The following is a 25,606-nucleotide window of genomic DNA, read 5'->3' as shown; positions in this document are numbered from 1 at the left end:
TGCTCACTGCAGCACCATTTACAATACCCAAGACATGGAAGCAGTCTAAATGTCCATTGACAGAGGACAGTATAAAGATGTGGTATGTGTATACTCAGCCATAAAAAAAGAATGAAATAATGCCATCTGCAGCAACATGGATGGACCTGGAGATGATCACACTAAGAGAACTAAGTCAAACAGAAAGACAAATATCACATACATTACTCATATGTGGAATCTAATTTTTAAAAATAATACAAATGCACTTCTTTATAAAACAGAAACAGACTCTACAGGTTTCAAAAACAAACTTTCAGTTACCAAAGGGGAAATGTGGGGGGAGGGATAAATTAGCAGCTTGGGGTTAACATACAGACATTATAAAATAGATAACCTACTGTAGAGCACAGGAACTCTACTTAATATTCTGTAATAAGCTATAAAGAATCTGAAAAAGAATAAATATATGTATAACTGAATTGCTTTGCTGTACACCTGTAACTAACACAATATCACACATCAACTACACTTCAATTTAAAAAAAAATCACTAAAGGTATCTAAGTTTTCTTTCCACTCAAAAGTAGGGAGATGCATCAAGGCAGGAAAGAATAGGAGGGAAAGACAGTAACTGATTTCCAGAGATTGCTCCTCACAGTCCTGAGTTACCCTAAATTGGTGTTTGGCAAGCATGTCAAATGGTCATTCTAGACAGCTAAAGACAAGACATCTAGTGTAGGTCTTGTTATTAATTAAAATGCACTACTCAATGATTTCACCAAAGTGTCTTTACCCCTTTACTTTCAACATATGAAAAATGGGTATCATAATAAGCTTTTGGAACCTGAACATTTTTCTCCTAAGAATTATATATTCTTTCATTCATATTGCTTTAATATTTATACCTATATTCTATGTAAATTACTTTTCCAAATTATGAATCAATCCATATGCATCATGTAAAATGTTCAGATCGCTTTTATTTCCACTAAGATGCTTAATCTACTTTAGAATCTTTCTGCATTTTTACATTTATATGCATAAAGAGTATTTCTACAAGCCTCATATTTAAGCTATATTTCTTTAATTATGTTATTAAACATAATAAACATTATGGGATGTTATATAATATGAAATAATTACATATCAATGTATTCAGTACTTTTTCAGTTATTTTTATGTAACATCGATATAAGGGGGTTTTTTTGCACAAAAGACTGGTTTTATTGAAATACATTTTACATGAGTTATGGACAGTCAATTTATGTGAAAGCCCTCATTCCCCCCCTTTTGAGGTACATTTTCCATTTGGCTGTTATGTAACATATGCTGTGGCATGAAATAAAATTCCAAAATCATTCACATAGTACAACTGATAAATTTGCATTATATTTGTAAAGTGCTATAAATAAAAACACAACTGTTTGAGGTTCAATTAAAGTGACTTCTCATTTAATTGAGAAAAGAGACCCTCCTACTCTTTTCATCTCTTAACCTACCTCTCAGAGTTTGCCTTTAAGTTGAAGCAGTGCTCTATGGAACCATTACTATGTGGCTTTAGACTGTTCTGCCTGTTTTATATCTGTTGAGGATAAAATGTTTAGAAGTATGATTAAACCTATGAAAACAAAATATTGAGTGTCAGTACTAACCCCTTTGGTTCTTCAGATAAAGAAATAAAAATTGCTCACTTCTAGTCCTGATTAACTTCTAAAAAACCCAACTGACTTGACTTGTGCTGTCCAACATGGTGTTACCTTTGGCTATTTAAATTTAAATGTAATTAAAAGTTTACCAGACATAGTTCAAGAGCTCAAGAAGCACATACATTTGTAGTTATGAAAGTAGACAGCACAGATGCAGAGCGCTTCCTTCACAGCAGAAAGTTCTACTGGACAGTGCTCGGCTAGACCACAAAGGAGTGGATTGATATTAACACATATGAATATATGCAATTTTTCCATCTTAGTCACAAAAGTTACTTGTTTAAACTTATCTTCAACATATTCACAATCTTGTTTATTTTAGCCCAAGATAATAGTATAAAAATAGATATTTGTATAATTTCTCCAAATCCTATAATGTGATACCAAAGTTCAAAGCCCCCTAATGAACTCCTTCTTTGCCCATGTAAACTCAGTCTCCTCTGCTCTCTCTGGACCGCAGTGGCTCACCTGTGAGCAAAGTCTTCCTGTGGCACCTCAGGGAAGCCTTGCGAGGGACTCCTCATCAGTGTGGACTAGTCATTCCTGCTACCTTATATGATGGGTACAGGAGGACGGGTCCCCGGAGGCAATGCCTCTGCTCTGTGCTCTGGCATGCATCCTTGGACCCCCAGGAGGCCCTCTCGTGGCAGGCTGACCATCCATGGGGGCCCCCCCAGGCTTCCCATGACCAGCCAGGCCTACACGTCCTCCTCTACAGCCACCAGAGCACCACCTGAGCCCAATGCCTGGACAGACAATCCAGCCTGTCTTTCTACCTTCAAGGCCCAGATTATACCTAAAGTCTTTCCTGAAAGCCTAAACTTGGTAAAATACAACTTAAAACATACGAAAATAGCAATCTGTATAAACCCAAGGAAAACCATCCTCAGTAAAAGAAATGATGCATTAAAACTCTTTCAAAATAACAAAATAAACTCTCATCTGACTAGTTCAATATAAATACTCTTTTCAACACCCCTTTATCCCTGGATCTCCAAAAACAATGCAGTCAACTTCAAAATTTGGTCTTTTAAGTGATAATTTTTAAAAATAACACATTTTTTAAAATATTAAATGTGTATTATTTGGAAACAAGTAAATGCAAATGAACCTTTAAATATCAATATATAAACCCATTTATCGATTCTCCAGTCCACAGAGAGAGGTATTCACATATTTGAAATTTGAAAATCATTTTTCCTAATAACTATGACAGTGGTTTCTAGACTTTGCCTTTAAGCCCAAGCCATTATTTCTCTATGACAACCCACAGCAGGAAGATTTACAGCTCCACAGGTCAGGAAAATTCTGTAGTCTTCTGATGGACGGCATCAAAGCTGAAGGCTGAAAGATACTTTGGTGGTATAGCTGGGAACAGATTCTGCAACAAAAAGAAAAATATATACTCAACCACTCCACATCTTATTATGAAGTGTAACTACAGCAAAATTCAAATTATTGCCATTTCATACTCCAAGTATAGAGATAAATGCATTTATTTATCACCATTAAGTCAATCACAACAAATGTGTAGTCATGCTTTAGAGATATTTAGACCTAAGATAGAAGAATGCATTATTTAAGATTGATTTTTAATTTTTAAATTTACATATATTTTTTCTTTTTTTTTTCCTGCACTGGGTGTTTGTTGCAGCATGCAAGTTTAGTTGCTGTGTGTCATACAGGATCTAGTTCCTCAACCAGATATCAAACCTGTATCCCCTGCCTTGGAAGGCGGATTCTTAACCACTGGACCATCAGGAAAGTCCTGAAGATTAACTTATTATTAATCCTCATTCTTTTGCAATCTTTCCAACCACCTTACACAAGCTACATCAACATACTGGAAACTGTATGAGCCTAAAATAATAAAAGGTTATAAAACAGAAATATACAGCCAAGAACTATAGATGCCAGGTAGAAGGGAATATGGTTTATAAGAGAAGTCTGGGCTATTCCTAAACCAATCACCATCTTATTAATAATCATTTTATCATTCTTGCTCTTCCCACTGATTGCTGCACACTCTTTCTCTCTTCACAGCCAAATTTTTTCAAAGGCTGGTCTACACCAATGGTTCTCAGACTCAAAGCATCAGTATCACCTGGGAACCTCTGAGAAATGCACATTCTCAGGCCCCACCCCAGACCTGATGACTCAAAAATTCTGAGTGGAGCCTGTAGCTGATTCTCATGTTCATTGAAGTGTGAGGACCAGGGAAGGGCCTCACTTCTTCAACATTCTTGAATCGTACAAAGTTGGACATCCACACAGACTCACTAAATCTACTTTTTAAAACAAATTTATTTATTTATTTATTGTGGCTGCACCCTGCAGCATGTGGGATCTTAGTTCCCTAACCAGGGATTGAACCCTCACCCCCTGCATAGGGAAGGCAGAGTTTTAACCACTGGGCTGCCAAGGAAGTCCCACTAAATCTATGTTCTTTTCCTTACAGTGATGAACTCTCTAACTCAGACATTAGTCTGAAAGGGAAGGAGAGAAAAGAGAAAAGAGCACAATGAAGAAGAAAGAAACTTAAAAAAATTCAAAGCATATGTCCAACCACATCTAGGTTGATCTATTATGAAATCACCATTTTTGTAGGTCAAACACAGCTGAATACTGGCAATATCATTTAGTTCAACCTAACATGAATATATGAAGGATGTGTGAGTGTGTGCATGCATGCTCAGTTGCTCATTCATGTCTCTTTGCGACCCTGTGGACTGCAGCCCACCAGCTCCTCTGTCCATGAGATATCCCAGGCAAGAATACTGGAGTGGGTTGCCAGTTCCTTCTCCAGGGGATCTTCCCTACCCAGGGATTCGAACCCACATCTTCTGCATCTCTTGCATTGCAGGCATATTCTTTTACCGCGAGCCACCAGGAAGCCCATAAGAAGGATAGAATTATGATAATTATTTAGAAATAAACAAATGGATTCAAAACCTATTATCACTAAAGTTAACTTTTAAAATCAAACCATTTTTATTGCTGGCCACATAGATGGAAAGATTAATACCTGTTTTCTCTAATCCATTCTTACATTTTTATAATAGCACTATAACAGAATTATGAACAAATGAATAAAATACAAGAAAGTTTTCTGCAAGAGGAAAATTATACAACCCAAAGATAAATTTTGACAAATAAATGGTTCTGGCATTTCAGTTTCATGTTTAATATAAATTTCTAATTTATTTCATAACATTTCAGGATTCAGGATTAAGGACGGACAAACACATGAGAGGTAACTGTATAGAAATTTTCTTATTTTAACTGGAAAAATTTTACTTTGCCAATAAATGGTATTTTTCATTAATGTCATGAGATACCTGAATATCTGAATGTGACTTATCATCTTCAGATACCCACTAACAAGGGAGCAATAAGCTCACATGTATGATACTTTCTGAGAGTGACTGAGGGAACCTGTCCCCAAGTGCTTGTCTTCAGAGTCACGGGGCCAGGGCTACATCCTCCCTAAATCCACATGCACGACATCTTTCATTCAGGTCTGTACCCAGCTTATCAAAAAAAAAGAGAACTGGAAAAAATAAGAGATAACTTGTGGGCACCCACGCTCAGAAAAGGAAAAAAAAGAAAAGAGGCAGCAAAAAAGAAGAACAAAGACTAATTGATGCCTTTCCTCGAGTCTATGTTTCTGACAGGAGGAAGGAGTTCTAAGGCTTCTGAACACTTTGGAAACAGCCACTGGGGAAAACATGTCCACCCTTTCCTGAGGCACTGTGACTGCCCTGTTCCTCTGTATGTATCACTTAGTTACGCGAAACCAAAACTAAATGCATCTACTTACTAATCTGCCCGCTGGCACTAGTGGTAGAGAACCAGCCTGCCAATGGAAATGTAAGGGATGTGGGTTCGATCCCTGGGTTAGGAAGATCCTCTGGAAGAGGGCATGGCAACCCACTCTAGAATTCTTGCCTGGAGAATCCCCATGGGCTGAGGAGCCTGGAGGGCTACAGTACGTAGGGTGATAAAGAACAGGACACGACTGAAGCAACTTACCATACACACACTAATCTGTCATTTTGTTTTTTCCTTTTGTGATATTTTACAGGTGTACTTTGATTTATGTAACAGATGACTTTTTTAGAAGTTAAATTTAAATGGATTTTGACATGGAAACTTCTGTTCTATTAATTAAAATACTATTCTATCAATATCATTTCATTACAATCCCACATAAAGTTAGTAATGCAACCTTCACATTTGCATATTTCCCAGCTTCTCTGTCACATGGTTGAGGATGTATTAAGCAGGCTAATACACTAGGAAATTTTGATTATTTAACGAAAGGAAATGTATCTCTCTCTTTTTCTTTTTTGGTAAATAGAAAATAATTTACAAAGTACCCTGCCCCTAACCAATCAAGTTTTCTTTAGTTTGGCTTACAGCAATAAATGTGTTGCATGAGTGACTGGAATTCTATACACTCATTTTAAATAATTTTACATATGAATAACCTACCTCTTTCTTTAAGATCTTCAATATAGGCTTTCATAAATTCTTTATCAAAATGTTGGCGATCTCGTTCACTCTCCATCATTTCATCACCATCTTGACACTGGGTATTCTCAAGAGGATTGTCCATAAGACTTACGAATCTATTCAAGAGAATATGGAAAATACCACCACTTTCACCTGTGCACTTGTAATTGTGCAAAAATCTCAGAAGTCAACCTCTGTGGCACTCAATCCCAATTTCTCACTTCTTCTTGGAAGTCACAGCTGACCACATAATAATAGCGTCACCGGTGGAATTTCACTGTCCAGAAATCCAATAGGATTACTGGATTCAGTTTATACCAGACTGTGCAGAGGCTTGTTGGGAAAATGAGAGGTACTTAGCCACAGACAGAGGACAGTGGGCATGAGGTGAACAATAACACTTAACCTCTCCATCAGATATGATGCCTTACTATGTTTGATACTACTCCAAATTAGTGGCAGCAAACTCTTAAAATGTTGTGGCTATGTTGAAAAGGGCTCAGATGAAATCCCCATCAAAGAAATATTTAAAATATGGACTACTGTGACAAAAAAAAAAAAGCTAAAGGAGACAAGCCAAAATGGCATTTGACCTAATTTCTTCACAATTTTGAAAGATCTTTTGATGTGAAAGATTCTACAAATATATCTATTCAAAATAGGAAATCTTTCAAACAGTCTTTGGTTGCAATTGTAGGCCCTACTAAGTCTTGGGGAATTTAATCTACTTGCTTTGGTTTGTAGAAGAGATGTTACATACCTATATTACGAATATACATATATGTGTATATATATGATATCAGCCACATAGCTGCTAGCTTTATATATATATATATATATATATATATCCCAGTTAATTTTCCTTTTAACTTTATTTAATAGCTAAATATGGGGAAAGCAAAAAGGCTTTACTTCTTATATACATAGATCCATTTAACTTTTCATTTGCAATTTCTTTCATTGAATTTTTATCACTTTTTTTAATCCAAAAATAAGACATATACCTATATTTTATCATCCTTCATTTTTTATCAAAGTAAACACTGTACATATCTTAAAATTTGAATAGCACAATGATACTTTTTATGTAAAGCAGCCCTACCCCTTCGCTCCTCTCCCATCTCAAAGAAATTTGTCATTGGTCCATCACTGTTTTTACTGAATCTATTTGAAATTATCTTTTACCATGGAAAAATACTTTAATGTTGTTCAATCAGGTGAAGGTATTCCTTCCCTTATCTTCAACTCCCTCTATTTCCCTAACCTTCCTCCCTCCCAATTTTTATCTATACTTTTATTTTTTCAACATTTTATTATGAAACTTTTTCAAACATTCAGCAAAGTTGGAAAATGTTACAATGAACACCCCTGTACCCACTCCTAGGTTCCACATTTAACACTTTACTGTACTTGCTTTATCACATACCCATCCACTGATCTACCCACTCCTCTAGCCACCCATCAAGCCACCTGATTTTTTGAAGCCTTTCAAAGCACATCACAGACATTGTGTAGTTTTACATTGTTAATGTCAATACCATCCACGTTCCAATCTGTAACCACATTTAACTTTTTTATCTTGTTTGCAGTTTGATTCTAGAATTGAAAACCAGTTTATAATATTTGTATGTTTGTGACAATTATCTGGGAGAAGGCAATGGCAACCCACTCCAGTACTCTTGGTATCTGGTAAGTCTTACAGATACCTTTGTATTTTGAAAATAAGACAGCAAAATGTTGTCTGGGCATCTTTATATGCAGACAGTGTCTGCCCAGTGGACAGCCCCGCTGTGGCTGACCACTCAGGGAGCAAATCAGTCCCCTGGGGAATCTCCAAACACAAAAGTCCAGGGTCATTCCCTCAGGGCCTCCCTAAAGCAAACCTCACACTTTTGATCAGTGGGCTAGACTCTTGGTGCTGAGTGATCTGCCCAATGAAATCAAGGAGGAGATCTGGAAGGCAGGGGTTCACCCGTTTGTACGAAGCTTTCCTTTTGCTCCTTCTGTTTTTAGCACCATGGCTCAGTCTACACCTTCCATACCTGAAATCCGACTACCATGCATCTTTGGAGTCCTCCAGGATATGGCTCATCTCTCTGTTTGCCCTCTGAGCTTCAGCCAATCTCATCCTATTTCCATCAGTCACCAGTGTGCCTCTGCTGAGTATCTCCCAGAAATGTGTTGGGACCTCTCATTCTGTGAGGGCCTTAGCTGCTTCTTTCATCGTTGTGGGTCTATACATTTTCTCCCCTCATTTTAATGGGGTCTCAAGATGGACAGGTGTTAAATACATCATGTATCTATCGTTGTTATCATCATCAACCTGGCAATTCTCATTCATTTTATAGCCTCCTTCCTATATTTAATTTGTGGCTTAATCCAGATTCCTTTTTATATGTTACTTATGATTTTATATGTATTTATCTATGTGTGTGTGTGTGTGTGTGTGTGTGTGTGTATTTGTGCCCTGGGCACATATCCCTCTGTGCCTTCAGCCAGCAGGTAGCATTTATCCAGAAATCCTTTGAGCTATACCTCCCCATGCCATTGGCCAAAAACTTCAAAATTCCATATGAAAGCGCCAGAATTTCTTGTTCTCCGAGTAGGAGAACCATTGAACATGGTTCCTGAGACGGAGGCCCAGGCTCCAGGGGCTCCTCGCTCTTACCTTGTGTCTGAATGGGTCTCTACTGGGCCGTCTACTCACTTTAAAGGGGTGGAGGAGTCACAGAGGGCTGTTGGGAGCTCCACCAAGTGGTCCCCGCTGACGACTAACAAGGTGAGCTTCTTAAGGTTAAGCAAGGCATAAGGAAGGTATGTGAGCTTGTTCTTGTACAGGAGAAAGGTCTGCAGTCCTTCTAGCCTAAGAAGACGTGAAAGAGATTAGAACTCAAGGACTTAGCCTCACAGCCAAGAAAAGTGAATTACAGATAAATTCTAGTAGGAAATCCCTACTTAGTTTATTTTTTATATATGACCCTTATAAGAATAAACTGGCTACACGATTTAAATAAAGTCATACCGGGTGACATGATTTGGGTTTTTTGTTTTTTAAGTTTTTACTGAATTAATTGGCAATGGAAGATACAGATATAGCAGCAGGATAAGCAAATTACACAATATACAGTAGGCCATGATGGAACTTATAAAATCAGTGTATCTGCCATTCTATCTAATATCTACTCTGTTCCCACAGGTAGATATGAGAAAGAAATCATATTAGAGCTGCAGTGAGGATAAACAAATTTTGGTAACATATTTCCTCTTGTGAGAACACAGTTACTATTCTCTCATCATGCTTTAACTTTAAAATATAAATAAACTGGCAGAGTGAGAAGGAAATGAGCAAAATATGGTCCAAATATGTTATTCTCTCTTTTCCACTGTCTTGTAGCTCAATGCCTGCCTCTCTAGCTTTTTATTTCACTCATCTGCAAAATTTTGACTGATCCCACAAAATATTTCACAAAGTTCCCCTTGTGTTTCAAACTAAAACAACTCCCACTTAGTCTCATAAACCAGGAAAGCATCCATATACATCACATGTCCCAGGAGTAGAGAAAGGTCATGAGATAGCATTCAGGACCAAGCCATTTTCAGTTCCTGTGTCCCAACAGCTTACTATTCTACTTTATGATGAACACTATGGAGTCCAAGAGGCCAGAAAGTTTGTTTCATTCACACTTGAACTCAGCCCACTTCCTGGGCCTGCCATACAGAAGCCTAGTAATATTGGCTGATTGAATAAATGAATGAATCTATCTTACATGACTCTGTATAATAGCTATTTTTTAAAAAATGAAATGTAGCTATTTGAAAGGAGAAAATTTAAAAACCTTACTAAGCATATCAATTTTGTTTGAAACATTATGTATAATAAAGCAATAAATGAAACTGATAAAAATTATCCTTATATCCTATATAGAATGATATGTTTCTATTCCATACATAATGAATTTACTTTTCTACTCCTGGGGAGTAAGGGAAAGCTAAACTTCCATTCTACTGAGGACTAAAGTAAAACAAAGATGTGTTCAAATTGTGTTACACACACACACATATACATATATATATGTGTGTGTATATATACATTGTGTTTAAACTGTACATATATATATATATATATATATATATATACACACAGTTGACCCTTGAACAACATAGGTCTGAACTGTGTGAGTCCACTCACATGCAGATATTTTTCAACAGTAAATATTACAGTATTGCATGGATCTGTGGTTGGTTGAATCTGCAGATGCAGAGGAATCCCTGGTACAGAGACCAACAAGAAATTATATGCAGATTAAGTCCCTCATTGTTCAAGGGTCAGCTGTACATGTATCTGTATGATGTAGACTGACAACTGTCTTATTCTATAAAGAACCAAACTAATTTCTCAGAACCAAGAAACTCTGGAAAATTAGTTGATCTTGGAAAACACTCATGTGTCGGGCATGTTTGAAATGTTAGTGACTAGTTCATGTACTGCACCTTCAGAATGCAAGTAGCTACCTGTCTATGTCTTGTGGCAGGTCACTCAGGTTATTGTTGCTGATATCCAACCACCGCAAATTAGACATCCGCAGGACGCAGATCGGGACGCTGGCAAACTTGTTTGCTGAGATATCTACGAATGAAACTTGCTTCAAATTACTTAACTAGGAAGGAATAACAAAATATTCTAATTACTTTTTAATTTTTTAATTTATTGGGGTAGCATTGATTTATTACAATGTTGTGTCTAATTAGTTTTTAACAGTGGGAATTAAGTTCAACTAATAATTTTTAGATTGACGTCTCTTTCCAAAGGCATTTATGTGAACATACACAAAACAGATAAATACAGAATATATTCTGAACACCTGTTGTGTGTTGTTCACTGTGCTACCTTCTAGGGGTGATAAGACGAATAGCTCACAGCGGCTGCCCTTGAGGTGTTTGTATTTTCATAAATGAGCAAGGCTAATTTATGTAGTAAGAACTAGTGTGAAGAAGTTTCCAATTTGCAACACTCAGTAACACAGAAAAAGGAGTGAGGTGAGAGTCAGGGGTCAGGAAAGAGTCACAGAGAATGGAGTGTTTGAATTGGGTCCTGAGGTTCCTTGACAGGTGGAAAGGTTGGGGAGGACACTCAGGAGGGGAACAGCATGTGCAAAGCCAGAGAAGACAGAAAGTGTAAGCCTCAAAGAGTAGTGTGACGTAGCGAAGCCTGTCTTAATGGGTTCTGGCAAGTCTTCAGGAGCCTCACACTTGAATTGGTAAAGAGACACGGCAAACGATCAGAAATCTCCACTGTTATTCGGAAGGGCATGCCCAACAGAACTTACTCATGGAGTGGACATGGGGCACGGGAGCAAGAGAGGTCAAAGGTGAGTTGGCTTGCTGCCAGCCTGCACATCTGGGAGAGGACTGGGCCTCTCTGTAAACATGGGAGCACTGGGGAACGAGAAGCTTGTGGGAAAACCTTGAGCCCTGGCTGTGCCCCCTCACCAGGACCATCCCTTGGCATGTCCTGGGTCACACAGGTGCTAAGCAGCCACTCCCTCTCACCCAGATGTTTCCAGGAAAGAAGAATACGCCTTCCAGGACTAGACAGAGTCAGTGGCCAGGGCCTTGTCAGAGCCTTACCAGCGACACTATTTTTAGCCTATTCATTAGCAGCAGGATTTGTGAGATCCTTATTGCTCTTCAAGCACAAGAAGCTTGTTGAGTTTTATTTAACAACAAAAACTGTTGACTTTCATCTGTTTCATTTTATCAGAAAATAATTTAAAATCATTTCCCCAATGAATACAGACAAAAAAGAAACAAATGGATATTTTTTAATTAATGGACTTCTCGAATCATATCTATGGGCTCTTTTACTTATCTGCATTTAAATTTTTTAAAATTTTATCCACCTTATTTATTTCCAATTTTTTTCTACATTATGGGTAAACAAGTTGGGATCTGCATTATGGACATCAGGCATCACATATTAAATAGACATTAGATAAAAATACCTTGCATGAAAATAGGATTTATTTTGCCTAGTTTTCTTTTGATAGCAGCTCTGAAATTAAATTTGGGTTGTAGCCAAGTGTAAGTACATTTCTAAAGACTTTATATTAGCTGGTTTAGGATGATTAAAATGTCATGAAAATGTGACTTAAGTAAAGATGGATTTTATCTTCTAAAACTTTTTCCCCATATTATAGACCATTCCATGTCACAAACCAAGTAAAAGTAAATCACCATGCAAAAATGTTTCTTTCTTACTTCAAAAGGGAGCTCGGTTAATTCTAGATTTCCAGAACAATCCAGTTTCTCTAGATTTTCACAGTCTCCCAGTTCTGGAGGAATGCTCTTCAGATGGTTGAAACTCACGTTGAGTTCCTTGAGGTTCTTCAAACAACCTGTTATCAGAAAAAATCAACAGGCATGGTGCAGGTTCATTAAGGTCTTTTAAGGACAAAAAACAAAACGAAGATGTAAAACATTTGTATAAATGATGGTGGCGAAGGCATGAAACATGATTTTGTGTTTGTTTTCTAAGCACTCTGATTAAATGTCTGCTCATCTTTTATCTTAAGCATTTTGGTCATAGATCAGAGCATTTTTTGCTTATTTTTTATCTGTTTAATCCTTTGTGAAACTATAGGCAAGGGGGATGTGGGGGATTTTTCCTCCACATAGACTGAGTCAGGGCCCAAAACCTGCAAACCTCTCTAAAATCGTATGATGAATGAAGTAACAGGCAATGGCTTTGAAGTGGTCCAGTTCCTAGGGGCAGACTCTGATGGGAGGCAAGCTAAGTACTGAAATACACACAAAGCTCAATGTACATGGTAAATGACTTCAACAAGGAGACTGTTCATAGGCTGCATGGAATTCATTTATTTTCACTTCATATTTGCATTTATTAATTATGACATATTGTGCTTCCTAAAGAATATGTGTGCTTTTAAAAAGCCTAAATCCCTTTCACAGGCAGGAAGTGAACACACTAAGAATATTAGGCAAGAACAGATTGATGGAGAAACACCACATCCCACTTCTGTCTTGATTGACTAAACGTATGACCAGTTTCAAATCAGAAACCAGTACAAGAGTAAATATATTTAATATTCCAAAAATCATGTCACGCATGATCTAAAGCATTACTTTAACATTCTTAATCTAAGTTTAAAAGTTAGAAAACCAAAAGTATTGTTTACTTTTGCAGAGCAGGCACTGAAAATACAAATTTTCTTGCCATTTTATAAATGAGAAAGGGAAACAAAGAAAGACAGTATATTGGTGGTAAAGCCACTTTGGAGTCAATTTTTGTGGTCTCACTGTTAAAAGATGATGATGATCTTGTGAACATCAGTGGCCCCTCTAACTTACCCACCTGGTATACACTGCACCTGCAACCTTACAGTCAGGTATTGGTGTCAAAATAGCAGGATGGATTCGGGGGCTAATATAAAATAACAAAAGATTGTTTCTCTTATGGGGAGGGCTGGGGAGCGTGTGATCAGACTAACGCTCTCCATAGGCCCAGCTTCTGTAAGACACAAACCTTCTTCAGTTTAAATAAGGAAAGTTAAGATTGGCACAGATAGTGTGAATGTTCTAAGCTGTCTAGTCTCCAGACTCAGGAGAGTAAATGTGTCTGTTAAAGAGTTACCTGATCTGGTTGGTGGAGGCCTTTGCTCCAGTACATTAAGGACACATTTATACCAACCGTACATGCATTTATCGCAAGGGGATGCAAAGAGAAGAAGAGGTAACTGGAGAGAAAACTGTATACAAGTTCCTTCTAGCTAGTGCAGAGAAAAGTAGTAGCTTTGGAAAGTCTACCTCAGATATAACATTTTAATAATTTACAGACATAAAGAAATTGTATGTGTTTGTATTCACATTGTTGTTCTCCTTGCCACATTTTCATGATATCTGACCTCATTATACAAACACTACTTTTCCTCTCTCAACAAATAAGAACTTGGCATTATTCATCTGAGATGAACTCAGTAGTCCCCATCAGAGATAGTTAACAGCATTGTCATCAAGCACCATGAGCCTGAAGATCCGGGAAAAAACAGTTTTTCAGTGTGACAAGGGTCCCAAGTCACAAAAACCAAAATAAAACCTTTAAGGCACTGCTATGGTCTGAAAATTCATATGTTGAAATCCTAATGCCCAAAAGTGATGTTATTATTAGTAGGTGGGGTCTTTGGGAGCTAATTATGGTTGGGTAGGATCATGAGGGTGGAGCTCCATGAGGGATCCATGGTCTTGTAGAAAAGATCCCACAGAGCTCCCTGGCCCCTTCGACCATGGGAGGATTCAGTAAGAAGTGTGCAACCCAGAAAAAGGCCCTCAGTCCACCATGCTGGCACTCCGATCTGACTCCAGAACTGTGAGCAAAAAAATTATTTTGTTTAAAAACCACCCAGTCTGTTTTTTTTATAGCAGTCTGAATGGACTAAGACAGGCATCATAGCTCCAGCATATTATATTTCTAAATAGCTAACGAGTCTATCCTTTCCTGCAATGTTCCAGGATCTTTTCCAACTGAAATGAAATCTCCCTACTTATGTAGCCCATTCTCCCAGGGCCCTCAGACCTAATTGCCAGTGAGCAAAATATAATCCAATTGAGGTACAATTTGTTGTCCAGAGGCTTCTAGCTTCTAGAGCCCAAAGAAAGCATTAAGGAATTTACATACTTTAAATTAGTTGAGTAAACAGTTTTAAACTACTTCAATAATTAGCTATTTTAAATCCATTTAATGATTATTCCTCAGAGTTAAGAGGACCGCTAACTGTCATGCTTAATTCCTTGATGTCAAATGTCAGAAATAATTGTCCTGATAACGAGAAACAGGATACCCCATTTGGTGACCACTTCCCCTCACCCACTCTGCTCAGCCAATGCTCAGTTATTCTCTAAAACAGCTCTGTAAGAGATCCAGTTCCACTTCCTTTACAAAAGAGAGCCATTCAACATAAAAGAGCTAAAAAAAAAAAAAAAAAAAAACACAGAAAAACACACAACTCTTCAGTCCTCTTTCTGGCCTATCACATTCTGTTGATTTTTTTTTTTTTTAATTTCTCTCTAGTGTGTAAGGAGTTATACCTACTCCACTAGGAAAAGATCATGTCTTGAATTAGTATATGTTTAGTTCTTTTCAGCACATTTGGAATGATTTGTCCTAAATGTCCACAATAGTTGTGCTTGAAAAGAAGATGTATTCCAAACACTCCAAGTTAATAACTCAACTAGCATCTAAGAAGCAAGCAAGCAACAGAAAATAACTCCCTAGAATAAAACAAGGGCTAGTTACATCGCCTAAAGACTCTCTTTTTATTATTTGACCCTTACTTTTCTTATGAATGCCCTATGTAACAATAAAAATTTTATACTTATCCATCACAAGAATCTTCAAACTAGGGATATGATATATTTCTCAGCCATGTGAGGAGAATTTTTGTGACTCTGCCGAAGTCACGGCTGTATTTGGCTGAATTATATTCAGTTGACTTGAAATAGACTCAAAGTTACAAGGTGGATAAGATATTTATGTATGACTTATATCCAGTATAGAATGTGTAAAGTTTCTGAGATTTCTTTCCCCTCCCCTCCCACAGTGTTTTTGACATGCAAAAACACTCAACTAGGGAGGGAATTTTAAAGGTGGCAAATATTATTAAAAAATCACCTAGTCTGACCCCTTATCCTACAAAGGAGGATAAAAGATGCAAAGAAATGAAAGTATTTGCCCAAGCTACCCAGACTAGAATTGTGCCTTCAGAATCTTAGATCTAGTATCCAATTACTTAGTTTAAATGTAAAATATTTAAAGAACAAGTTAAATAAAGCATACCCTAATCTTCACTCAGCCATTAGGGAGAATGAAGAAATTGATATTGATATTGAAAAATAACATTTATGTAAAGATAACAATGATGATGATGATGGGAGTGGTGAAGTGAAAGTCACCCAGTCAGTCATGTCTGACTCTTTGTGACCCCATGGACTATAGAGTTCACGGAATTCTCTAGGCCAGAATACTGGAGTGGGTAGCCGTTCCCTTCTCCAGGGGATCTTCCCAATCCAGGGATCAAACTTAGGTGTCCTGCATTGCAGGCGGATTCTTTACCAGCTGAGCCACCAGGGAAGCCCAATGATAGTGGCAGTGGCTAGCAATTGTTGAGGGCTGATCTGTTCTAAACGCTTTCTTTGTATTAACTATTTAATCCTTACAACAACCTTGTGAAGTAGATATTATTATTATTATCACCATTTTACAAATAGAGAAACTGAAAACCAGTGAGTGACCTGCCTAAGGTGACCTTTCAGTAAGTGAAAGACCCAATCAGCCTGACCCTAGAGTCCATCCCCATCTTCAAGGTATGATAAGGGAAAAGAAGGCTTAGGCTGGAGAACACGGTATAAGCTCTTCTATGGAAGTATGTTTAGTGTGCATATATGTTTACATAAGCATACATATAAATATATTTAATGGGCATATATTTTAACATATATTTATAAATATGGCTACAATGTAGAGCTCTAGAAGAACATTGGATATGTGTATAATTTTGATACCAGGAAATAATCTTTGTTGAGAGAGTTGACTCTACATTTTATGTCTTTCTAGAATGTTTAATTATTTTGCCCTGCTCATGACAGAGGTTTATGGGGATGATATGTCTCCAGAAAGACTTGAGTGTCTTAGAAGAATCATAACGACTATGTACCCAGAACAGCCATGTGCTTCACGCACGAGAGAAAGAAAAGCAGTGACGATCATTATCATGGACTTCACTTATGGTGAAGCGAGTGAACAACGGAATGATTGAAAATAAAGAATCTGGACCAAAATAAAACCATAAGCTAAACTAAACTCATCAGTGGACTCTTATGTGGCAATAATATATTATATTTATAATAAATACATTATTGCATGTTTGTATTTCTAAAGCTAAAATAAAAAAACCAAAAAGTTTCTAAACACAGCACTGCTCTCTCATGAGTCTTGCCATTTCTAAGGAAGTGGCAGATGTCAGCACTGCTGAGTTATGCAGGGAGATCCTGGCATCACTACCCAGAGGGGACACTGTGAACCAGCAGCTCTGGAGAGACATGAAACAGCCCCGAACAGCGACGTCCTGGGCCAGCAGGAGAAGGAAGAGTTCTCCGTGTCACCTACTTCCCAGACAAGGGGCCTGAAGGTTCCAGCTAAGGAACATACCAATTTCAGCTGGAAGACGGGAGATCTGGTTTTTTGGCAGATCCAGAATCCTCATGGCTTGAAACAGTTCAATATACTTAGGAATGATCTGAATCAGAGTATTGCTGATGTGCCATTCTTTCAGATGTGTCTGCTCCTTCAAAGAATCTGGGAACTCCTAGAATAGAAGGGAACCCGTTGGTCAGAACTAGCTCCTCCCTGTGTAGGAGTTCAGAGGCAGAACGCATGAAGCCAAGGAAAACATGCACTCGTTCCAAAACCCAGAGGAGAGGGAGCGTGGGTGAGAGCATTCGCCTAAACTGACTTAGCAAGCATGCACGCATGCCAGCTCTGCAGCCATTCCAAGGAGAAAGCAAGATGCTGTGGCTGGCAGTAACTCCACAGTAGCAGATGAGCCCAATTTCAAAAGGGCCATGAATTCATATTATTAAAATCAAATGCCGGGTGGACATTGACAACCAGGCTCCCACCGCAAGCCACATCCATATTATTTATTTACAACATATGGATTTAACATCGTTTAAAAGTAAAATCTGGCCACGACTTGGATTTTAAAATGTGTGCTCCATCTCCCTTCCTCTGTACTACTGATAGTTGCTCTTTAAAATATCTGATAAAGGCTTAATATTTGCTGTGCCAAATTTCTGAATTTTTTTATGAGTCTAACAGGATAAGAGCCGAGAAGGACAGTGGGGAGACCTGGATGCTGAGCCACATCTCAAGGGCACGCCTTTTCTGGCCCTCACTTCTGAAGTGACAGAGAGCAACTCAGATGTATCCAGGATCTTCCCTGCCTCAAGTGGTCTGGGATAAAATCGTAAAGGTGTTGAGAAATGCATTAGACCTTAGAGGGGCTATTTGGCCAGCTGGAGAATTTCAGTTCATGGGCTTACGAGCGCCTACTTCAACAAGGTGTGCTGAGCACTGCGGGACATGCATGTCCCCTGACCTCATAGAGCTGACCACAGCGCACCATCAGCAAAGTGGGGCCGGAATGTACAGGGGAGAGGTGGGGCGGGGGGGGAGGCAGCAATCAGAGCGTCCACAGTGACCCTTTGCTTGGTACCTGTACTTGGAATGGGCTTTAGGATAACTGCTCTTGGATATGTGGATTAAGCTTGTAACTTACAGAAGTCCTTTCATCTTTAACATGCTCTCAGATAACAGTACAAGATAGGCAAAGTGGGCATGATTCAGGCCCATTTTAAAGAAGAAAACTGAGGGCTTCCCTGGTAGCTCGGTGTTAAAGAATCTGTCTGCCAATACAAGAGACAAGGGGATCGATCCCTGGTCCAGGAAGATCCCACATGACGTGCAGCAACCAAGCCCACACACCACCACTATTGAGCCTGTGCTCTAGAGCCCGGAAGCCATAACGACTGAAGCCCGTGCAGCCCAGAGCCTGCACTCTGCAATGAGAGAAGCCGCTGCAATGAGAAGCCCAAGCACCGCAACTAGAGAGCAGCCCACGCACCGCAACTAGAGAGCAGCCCCTGCTCACTGTAACTAGAAAAAAGCCCGAGTAGCAGTGAAGACAGCACAGCCAAAAAATTAATTAATTATTAAAAATAAATAAAAGAGGAATGTTGAAATCCAAAGACATTTAAATGGGTTACTTAGGGTACGTTCCAGCTACGTAGTTTCAGGAACTAGGACAAAATGAAATTGCAGGCCCCTTCTAAAAATTATTAGGAATTTCAAGATGGAGATGGCAGAGCATTAAATCAAGCCCAGGGCCCCTCCCAGTATAGGGCCCTGCGTGACTGACCCCAGCACCCAGGCCTGGCAAATCCATCTCAACACCTCCTCATCCTGATCCGAATGCCACCCACACCAGACCAGACGGTTTCCTTCTGCAGCTCAGACAAGACAGGAGCTGGGGCATCAGGGAGCTGACCCCAGGTCATAATAACGCTCTCTTTCTTGAAGTTTCAATGGTCAAGTGCCTCATAAATAACTTCTCTCATATTGTTCTTCCAATAACAGCACGCTTGCAAAAGTTACAATGCCTTCTAAAATTATATCCATAACCATTTTTAATAACATGGGAAAAATCTTAAGATAGCACATTAAATAAAAATAAAAGGAACGGGGTGAAGATGGCAGGTTGAACACACACATATACTTTTGCTCCTCTCTATGAAAAAAGACAGTAAAAGAATTCCTTTTTGAAAGCATAAATCTTACAAGAGGGCAAAGAGAAAGAGAAGAGAGGCAGTAGCAACAAGGTCTTGGTAGCTAGAAAGCTGAAAGATGGTAACCCAGCGCCCCCTGACCTGCTCAGTCTTAGGCCAGCAGCAGGAACAATAAGACACAACCTGAACTTCTTAGGGACCTAACAGAAGCAGAAGATATTAAGAAGAGGTGGCAAGAATACACAGAGAACTGTACAGAAAAGATCTTCACGACCTGGATAATCACGATGGTGTGATCACTCACCTAGAGCCAGACATCCTGGAATGTGAAGTCAAGTGGGCCTTAGGAAGCATCACTACGAACAAAGCTAGTGGAGGTGATGGAATTTCAGTTGAACTATTTCAAATCCTGAAAGATGATGCTGTGAAAGTGTCACACTCAATATGCCAGCAAATTTGGAAAACTCAGCAGTGGCCACAGGATGGAAAAGGTCAGTTTTCATTCCAATCCCAAAGAAAGGCAATGCCAAAGAATGCTCAAACTACCGCACAATTGCCCTCATCTCACACGCTAGTAAAGTAATGCTCAAAATTCTCCAAGCCAGGCTTCAGCAATACGTGAACTGTGAACTTCCAGATGTTCAAGCTGGTTTTAGAAAAGGCAGAAGAACCAGAGATCAAATTGCCAACATCTGATGGATCACTGAAAAAGCAAGAGAGTTCCAGGAAAACATCTATTTCTGCTTTATTGACTATGCCAAAGCCTTTGACTGTGTGGATCACAATAAACTGTGGAAAATTTTGAAAGAGATGGGCATACCAGACCACCTGACCTGCCTCTTGAGAAACCTGTATGCAGGTCAGGAAGCAACAGTTAGAACTGGACATGGAACAACAGACTGGTTCCAAATAGGAAAAGGAGTACATCAAGGCTGTATATTGTCACCCTGCTTATTTAACTTCTATGCAGAGGACATCATGAGAAACGCTGGGCTGGAGGAAACACAGGCTGGAATCAAGATTGCCGGGAGAAATATCAATAACCTCAGATACGCAGATGACACCACCCTTATGGCAGAAAGTGACGAGGAACCCAAAAGCCTCTTGATGAAAGTGAAAGAGGAGCGTGAAAAAGTTGGCTTAAAGCTCAACATTCAGAAAACGAAGATCATGGCATCTGGTCCCATCACTTCATGGCAAATAGATGGGAAAACAGTGGAAACTGTGTCAGACTTTATTTTTCTGGGCTCCAAAATCACTGCAGATGGTGACTGCAGCCATGAAATTAAAAGACGCTTACTCCTTGGAAGGAAAGTTATGACCAACCTAGATAGCATATTGAAAAGCAGAGACATTACTTTGTCAACAGAGGTCCGTCTAGTCAAGGTTATGGTTTTTCCAGTGGTCATGTATGGATGTGAGAGTTGGACTATAAAGTAAGCTGAGCGCCAAAGAATTGATGCTTTTCAACTGTGGTGTTGGAGAAGACTCTTGAGAGTCCCTTGGACTGCAAGGAGATCCAACCAGTCCATTCTGAAGGAGATCAGCCCTGGGATTTCTTTGGAAGGAATGATGCTAAAGCTGAAACTCCAGTACTTTGGACACCTCATGTGAAGAGTTGACTCATTGGAAAAGACTCTGATGCTGGGAGGGATTGGGGGCAGGAGAAGGGGGCGACAGAGGATGAGATGGCTGGATGGCATCACTGACTCGATGGATGTGAGTCTGAGTGAACTCCAGAAGTTGGTGATGGACAGGGAGGCCTGGCGTGCTGCAGTTCACGGAGTCGCAAAGAGTCGGAGACGACTGAGCGACTGAACTGAACTGAACTGATCTTTTCACCAGATGCCCCAGAAAGTTAGAAAGTAGAAGAGCCAGGGATGTGCGGAGGTGAGGGAGGAAGGCAGGGCAGAAAGAAGGAGGTCAGGTTCAAAGTCTAGGACCAGATCTCTGCCCCTATCCACGTCACAGAGCTACTGTCCCTGTAGGAGACTGAGGCTTATCTACTGGAGGGGTTAACCGGAGTCCCTGGATTGGGGACCTTCGGGCACATTTCGGGGGGGAGGCAGAAACCATAGGATGAGTGATGGATACCAAGACTCAACCCCCAGCCCTCCTCTCTCCAGAGCACAGGCTGCCAGGCCTGTCCCTACCTGCAGGATGAGAGAGTACTCTCTCCGTGGGCTCTCACCAGCTGCAGACAAATCATAAATATGTACTTCTGAGGCGGGGGTGGAGGGGAGCACACTGGTGATATGGGGGCTCCCTCAAAAAACAAAGCCCCTACCTGAAACACACTTGGACCTTCTAATCAGCTTCTCAGTGCTCCCGACATCCAGTGTCTCCAGAGCTCCCAGGCAGCCCCAAGATGCCAGATGCAAACACCCTAACATGCAAACCCCCTAAAACATGCAAACCCCCTAAAAGAAAAAGGAGACCCTGAAAGATGGAAACTGCATCCAAAAAGCTATTGATAATCAAGATAGATAAGAAAGTCCCAAGAGGACTGCCCTGGTGGGGTAAAAGATAAGAATCCGCCTGCCAATGCAGCGGACTCGGGTTCAGTCCCTGGTCCAGGAGGATCCCACATGCCACAGAGCAGCTAAGCTGGTGTGCCACAACTACTGAGCCTGTGTTCTAGAGTCTGGGAGCCAAACTACTGAAGCCTGTATGCCTAGAGCCCACGTTACACAAGAGAAGCCACCACAATGAGAAGTCCGCACACCACAACTAAAGAGTAGCCCTCGCAGCAACAAAGATCCAGTGCAACCAAAATCAAATAAATTAAAAAAATTTTAAGCCCCATGAAAACAGGAAAAAAAAATTTTAAAGTTATCTTAAATTTTATAATATATATAAAAGTAGAAAATAAAGCCACATCACAGGATGCATGCATTCACAAAACAGAGAGTTCTTGGAAATTGAAAACTTGACAGACAGTAGAAGTGAAATCTTCTATTGAAGACATGTTGAATAAAGTTGGAGAAATCTTCCTGAAAGAACAGGGCCCAGGGCCTGGGTGCTTCCAGCTCACAAAGGATGACTAGCCCCCTAGTACCACCTCCAAATAGGTACCTTTAGTCACAGATCACAGCCCCACAGCCAGCTCTAAGGGACTCCAGGCGAGCCTCCCCACCCAGTCCTCAAAGCCCCAGAAGCTCCTCCGCCCTGTCCATTCCATGCTGGCCTCCTGCAGGGACCAGGCCTGCTGCCCGGAGTGATGCTAGAGGCCAGAACTCCCTCGCTGCCACAAGCACTCTAATACTCATGGCAAAAATCCCTTAATGGAGCTTTTCACTCCTTATGTAGAGGCAAGACTGAAACATAAATCTCTCTGGGGAGGGAAAACAGCAACTGAAATTCATACCGATGAATGCTGGAGGCCTCAGAGTCTCTCCCGGGGCGAGTACCAGTGAGAATAGGGTACCAGCTCAGGGAGCAGAGTGGAGGGGACGGGAAGACTGTAAGTAATGAAGACACTGTCCACAGGTTCACCCTGGAGTGTCCCGAGCCGCCTGGCTCTTAACCCTCTTCCTATCCCCTTACCACTCCAGGCACTCACTAAATGCTCTGTAAAGTGGTTTCCAAAGGTGCTGTGAGTCAAGAGGACTCAGCAGGTTCCCCAGGGGTCTGGGGTCAGGTCTGATGATGGTACATGAGAATGATTTATGAGTGATATTTACTTAGAAATCCAGACAGGCCCTCCTTCTTGCCCCAGAAAAGGCAGCACTAATCTCAGTGATGGGGATGCAGGAGAAAGGCCACTAAAGAGGTTTCAGTCATAGTCTCTCCCATTTTTATAGGGATGTGTCGCTAATGGGTCAGTGTCACAGAGTATCTGCTCATTTAACCCTCACAGGGGCCCTCAGAGGGGGTCAAGGCAAGCAGCAGCACCGTTTGACAGAGAAGGAGCTGCAATGCACACAAGTGGAGTAAACTGCCTCAGGTCATGGGGCCAATAAAGGATCACCCCCAAATACTCGGTTTCCGGTCCAGAGGCCTTTCGGCCACAAAACGGTGGCATACAGAGAGACGGGGGGCAGGTCCGGAGAAACCTGTCCCACTGAAGGGAAGAGAGCCTGAGTTCATTCCCCTACCCCATGCATACCCACCCCAGGTGCTGCCTCAACCAGGAACTGTCAGACCACCGGCAGCCTCTCCAAGCCAAGCGGCAACCTGGGCGGAGTGGGAGCAGGAAGGACCCAGGCACACTTGAGGAAAGAAACAGAAGACATTTCTGCCCTGGCCTCAGAATCTCAGAGAAAATCTGACTGCAAAATTCCTTTGCAGCCCTGCACTCTGTGACGAGTCAGCAAAGTCAGAGTTAGGCAGGTTACATGCTCAGGGTTTTTAAATAAAAAAAAAAAGGCAAACAGTTATTTTTTAATGTCAGTGGGGAAAGATGGCAGAATCAGGCATTTTACAGACTTGCGCCACCCTGGGGAGCCGCTGGGGTCCCAGTCCCTCACAGAGAGACCCAAGGGGATCCCGCTGCTCTTTTCAGGACTACACAGTCTTTCACCGCAGAAAAGATGCAGGAACTCAGCTTATAGCAGGCAAGGGATCCTCCGCATCCAGAGAAAAATCTCTCTAAAGACAAGAGCGCGCTGGACCAAGGTCAATGCCCTGAGCTCAGCCTAAGCAGCAGACGTCGGCCGCAGCGCGGCACCAGCCTCCACTTGCTGCGGGGACAGGAGCGCGTGGACTCACCTTCCAGTGATCGCCGGAAAGTTCAAACACAAACTCACTGCTCCGTTTGTCTCTTTCCTTGGAAAGCGCGCTCTGAGCGGCGAGAGAGCGCCTTTCGATCCGTTCCAGCAGCCTCACGCTGGTGTCTACGAAGCCGTTCTTGCAGTACTCGGCCTGGGGAATGCCTTTCCTCCTGCACTCGGCCACGAAGTTCCACTCCTCCTTTATCCTAAAACGGGGCGGCAGAGGTCGCGGTCACCTGCCTGGAGAAGTCGGGCAAGCCACCTGGGCGCATGCGCAGTCCTTCTCATCACCTGCAGTTTCCCAGTAGCCGGAGAAGAGCCCTCCCCTCCACTTCCATCCCCTCTCCCCGCCCCTCCTCTCCTGTTTCCTCTGCAGTGGGGGATCTGGGGGTGGGAAGTGGGTAGGAATCTTAAACCTTCAGAGTTGTGAATTTTTAGCAAATCTGACTTAAAAATACAGAAGTTACACAGCTGGAATTTTTACCAAAATTACCTATTCCTCTGATTAATTACAATATCTTTTGATATTATAAGGTGCTAACCCCAATTTTTTTTTAATGCAACTTTTAAAAATGCAGGAATTTGCTGATCTTCCAGGAGCCATCAACCCAGGTGGCGCTAGTGGTAAAGAACCTGCTTTAAGAGACCCTGGTTCGATCCTCGGGTTGGGAAGATCCCCTTGAGAAGGGCATGGCAACCCACTCCAGTATTCTTGCCTGGAGAATCCCACGGAGCCTGGAGGGCTGCAGTCCATAGGGTCGCACAGAGTCAGACATGATTCAAGCGACTTAGCACGCACACAGGAGCATATGGATAGAAATATACAGACAGCCCCAGTTTATAAAATATAACTTTAGAAGGTCTACCACCAGCCACCTTAGGAAACTTCACTCCTACAGATGAACCTGTTATTCATAAACCTCAGTTTCAGTCAGACACTGGAGCTGGCCCAGGACTCCTCAGCCTCCCCATTACTCCCAGTACCTTCTCGTTGCTACCTCCCTAAAGTGAAAGTCCCTCAGTTGTGTCCGACTCTTTACGACTCCATGGACTATACAGTCCATGGAATTCTCTAGGCCAGAATACTTCTCTAACCTATCACTTTATAATTTTCTTTGTCCTCCAGCTTGGTCATCAGCTCCATGACGATGGACTACATCTCACTGCCCTTCTGATGCCCACACGGTCATTAGAACAGTGTTGGGCACCTGGGGGATCTTTCTCCATTTAGAGATTTGATATCTGCTTGGAGCATTTAATAGGTTAACCTTCTGTGTGATACAAAACAAGGTTTGATGTGGCTGTCCTTCAAATCTATCACACAGAGACACTGTCT

At 40.9% G+C, this 25,606-nt stretch overlaps 1 protein-coding gene across 2 annotated transcripts in view; it reads right to left on the bottom strand.

The window, feature by feature from the left end:
- Positions 1-941: 941 nt before the first annotated feature.
- The window catches only part of LRRC2 (leucine rich repeat containing 2), a 40,425-nt gene continuing 15,760 nt past the window's right edge, over positions 942-25,606 (bottom strand). For both annotated transcript variants that reach the window (XM_006071561.3, XM_006071560.3), the window contains exons 3-9: positions 24,269-24,476; positions 17,424-17,580; positions 12,461-12,597; positions 10,715-10,860; positions 8,910-9,065; positions 6,182-6,318; positions 942-3,068 (exon numbers count right to left, since the gene is read on the bottom strand). In XM_006071561.3, the coding sequence (XP_006071623.1) occupies positions 3,019-3,068; positions 6,182-6,318; positions 8,910-9,065; positions 10,715-10,860; positions 12,461-12,597; positions 17,424-17,580; positions 24,269-24,476 (991 nt within the window). In that variant the 3' untranslated portion in view covers positions 942-3,018. The remainder of the gene's footprint in view (positions 3,069-6,181; positions 6,319-8,909; positions 9,066-10,714; positions 10,861-12,460; positions 12,598-17,423; positions 17,581-24,268; positions 24,477-25,606) is intronic.

The sequence above is a fragment of the Bubalus bubalis genome, chromosome 21 (assembly GCF_019923935.1).
Source record: "Bubalus bubalis isolate 160015118507 breed Murrah chromosome 21, NDDB_SH_1, whole genome shotgun sequence".
Taxonomy (NCBI): domain Eukaryota; kingdom Metazoa; phylum Chordata; class Mammalia; order Artiodactyla; family Bovidae; genus Bubalus; species Bubalus bubalis.
The sequence above is the reverse complement of the archived record's forward strand: the minus strand, read 5'-3'. Positions and strand labels throughout refer to the sequence as shown.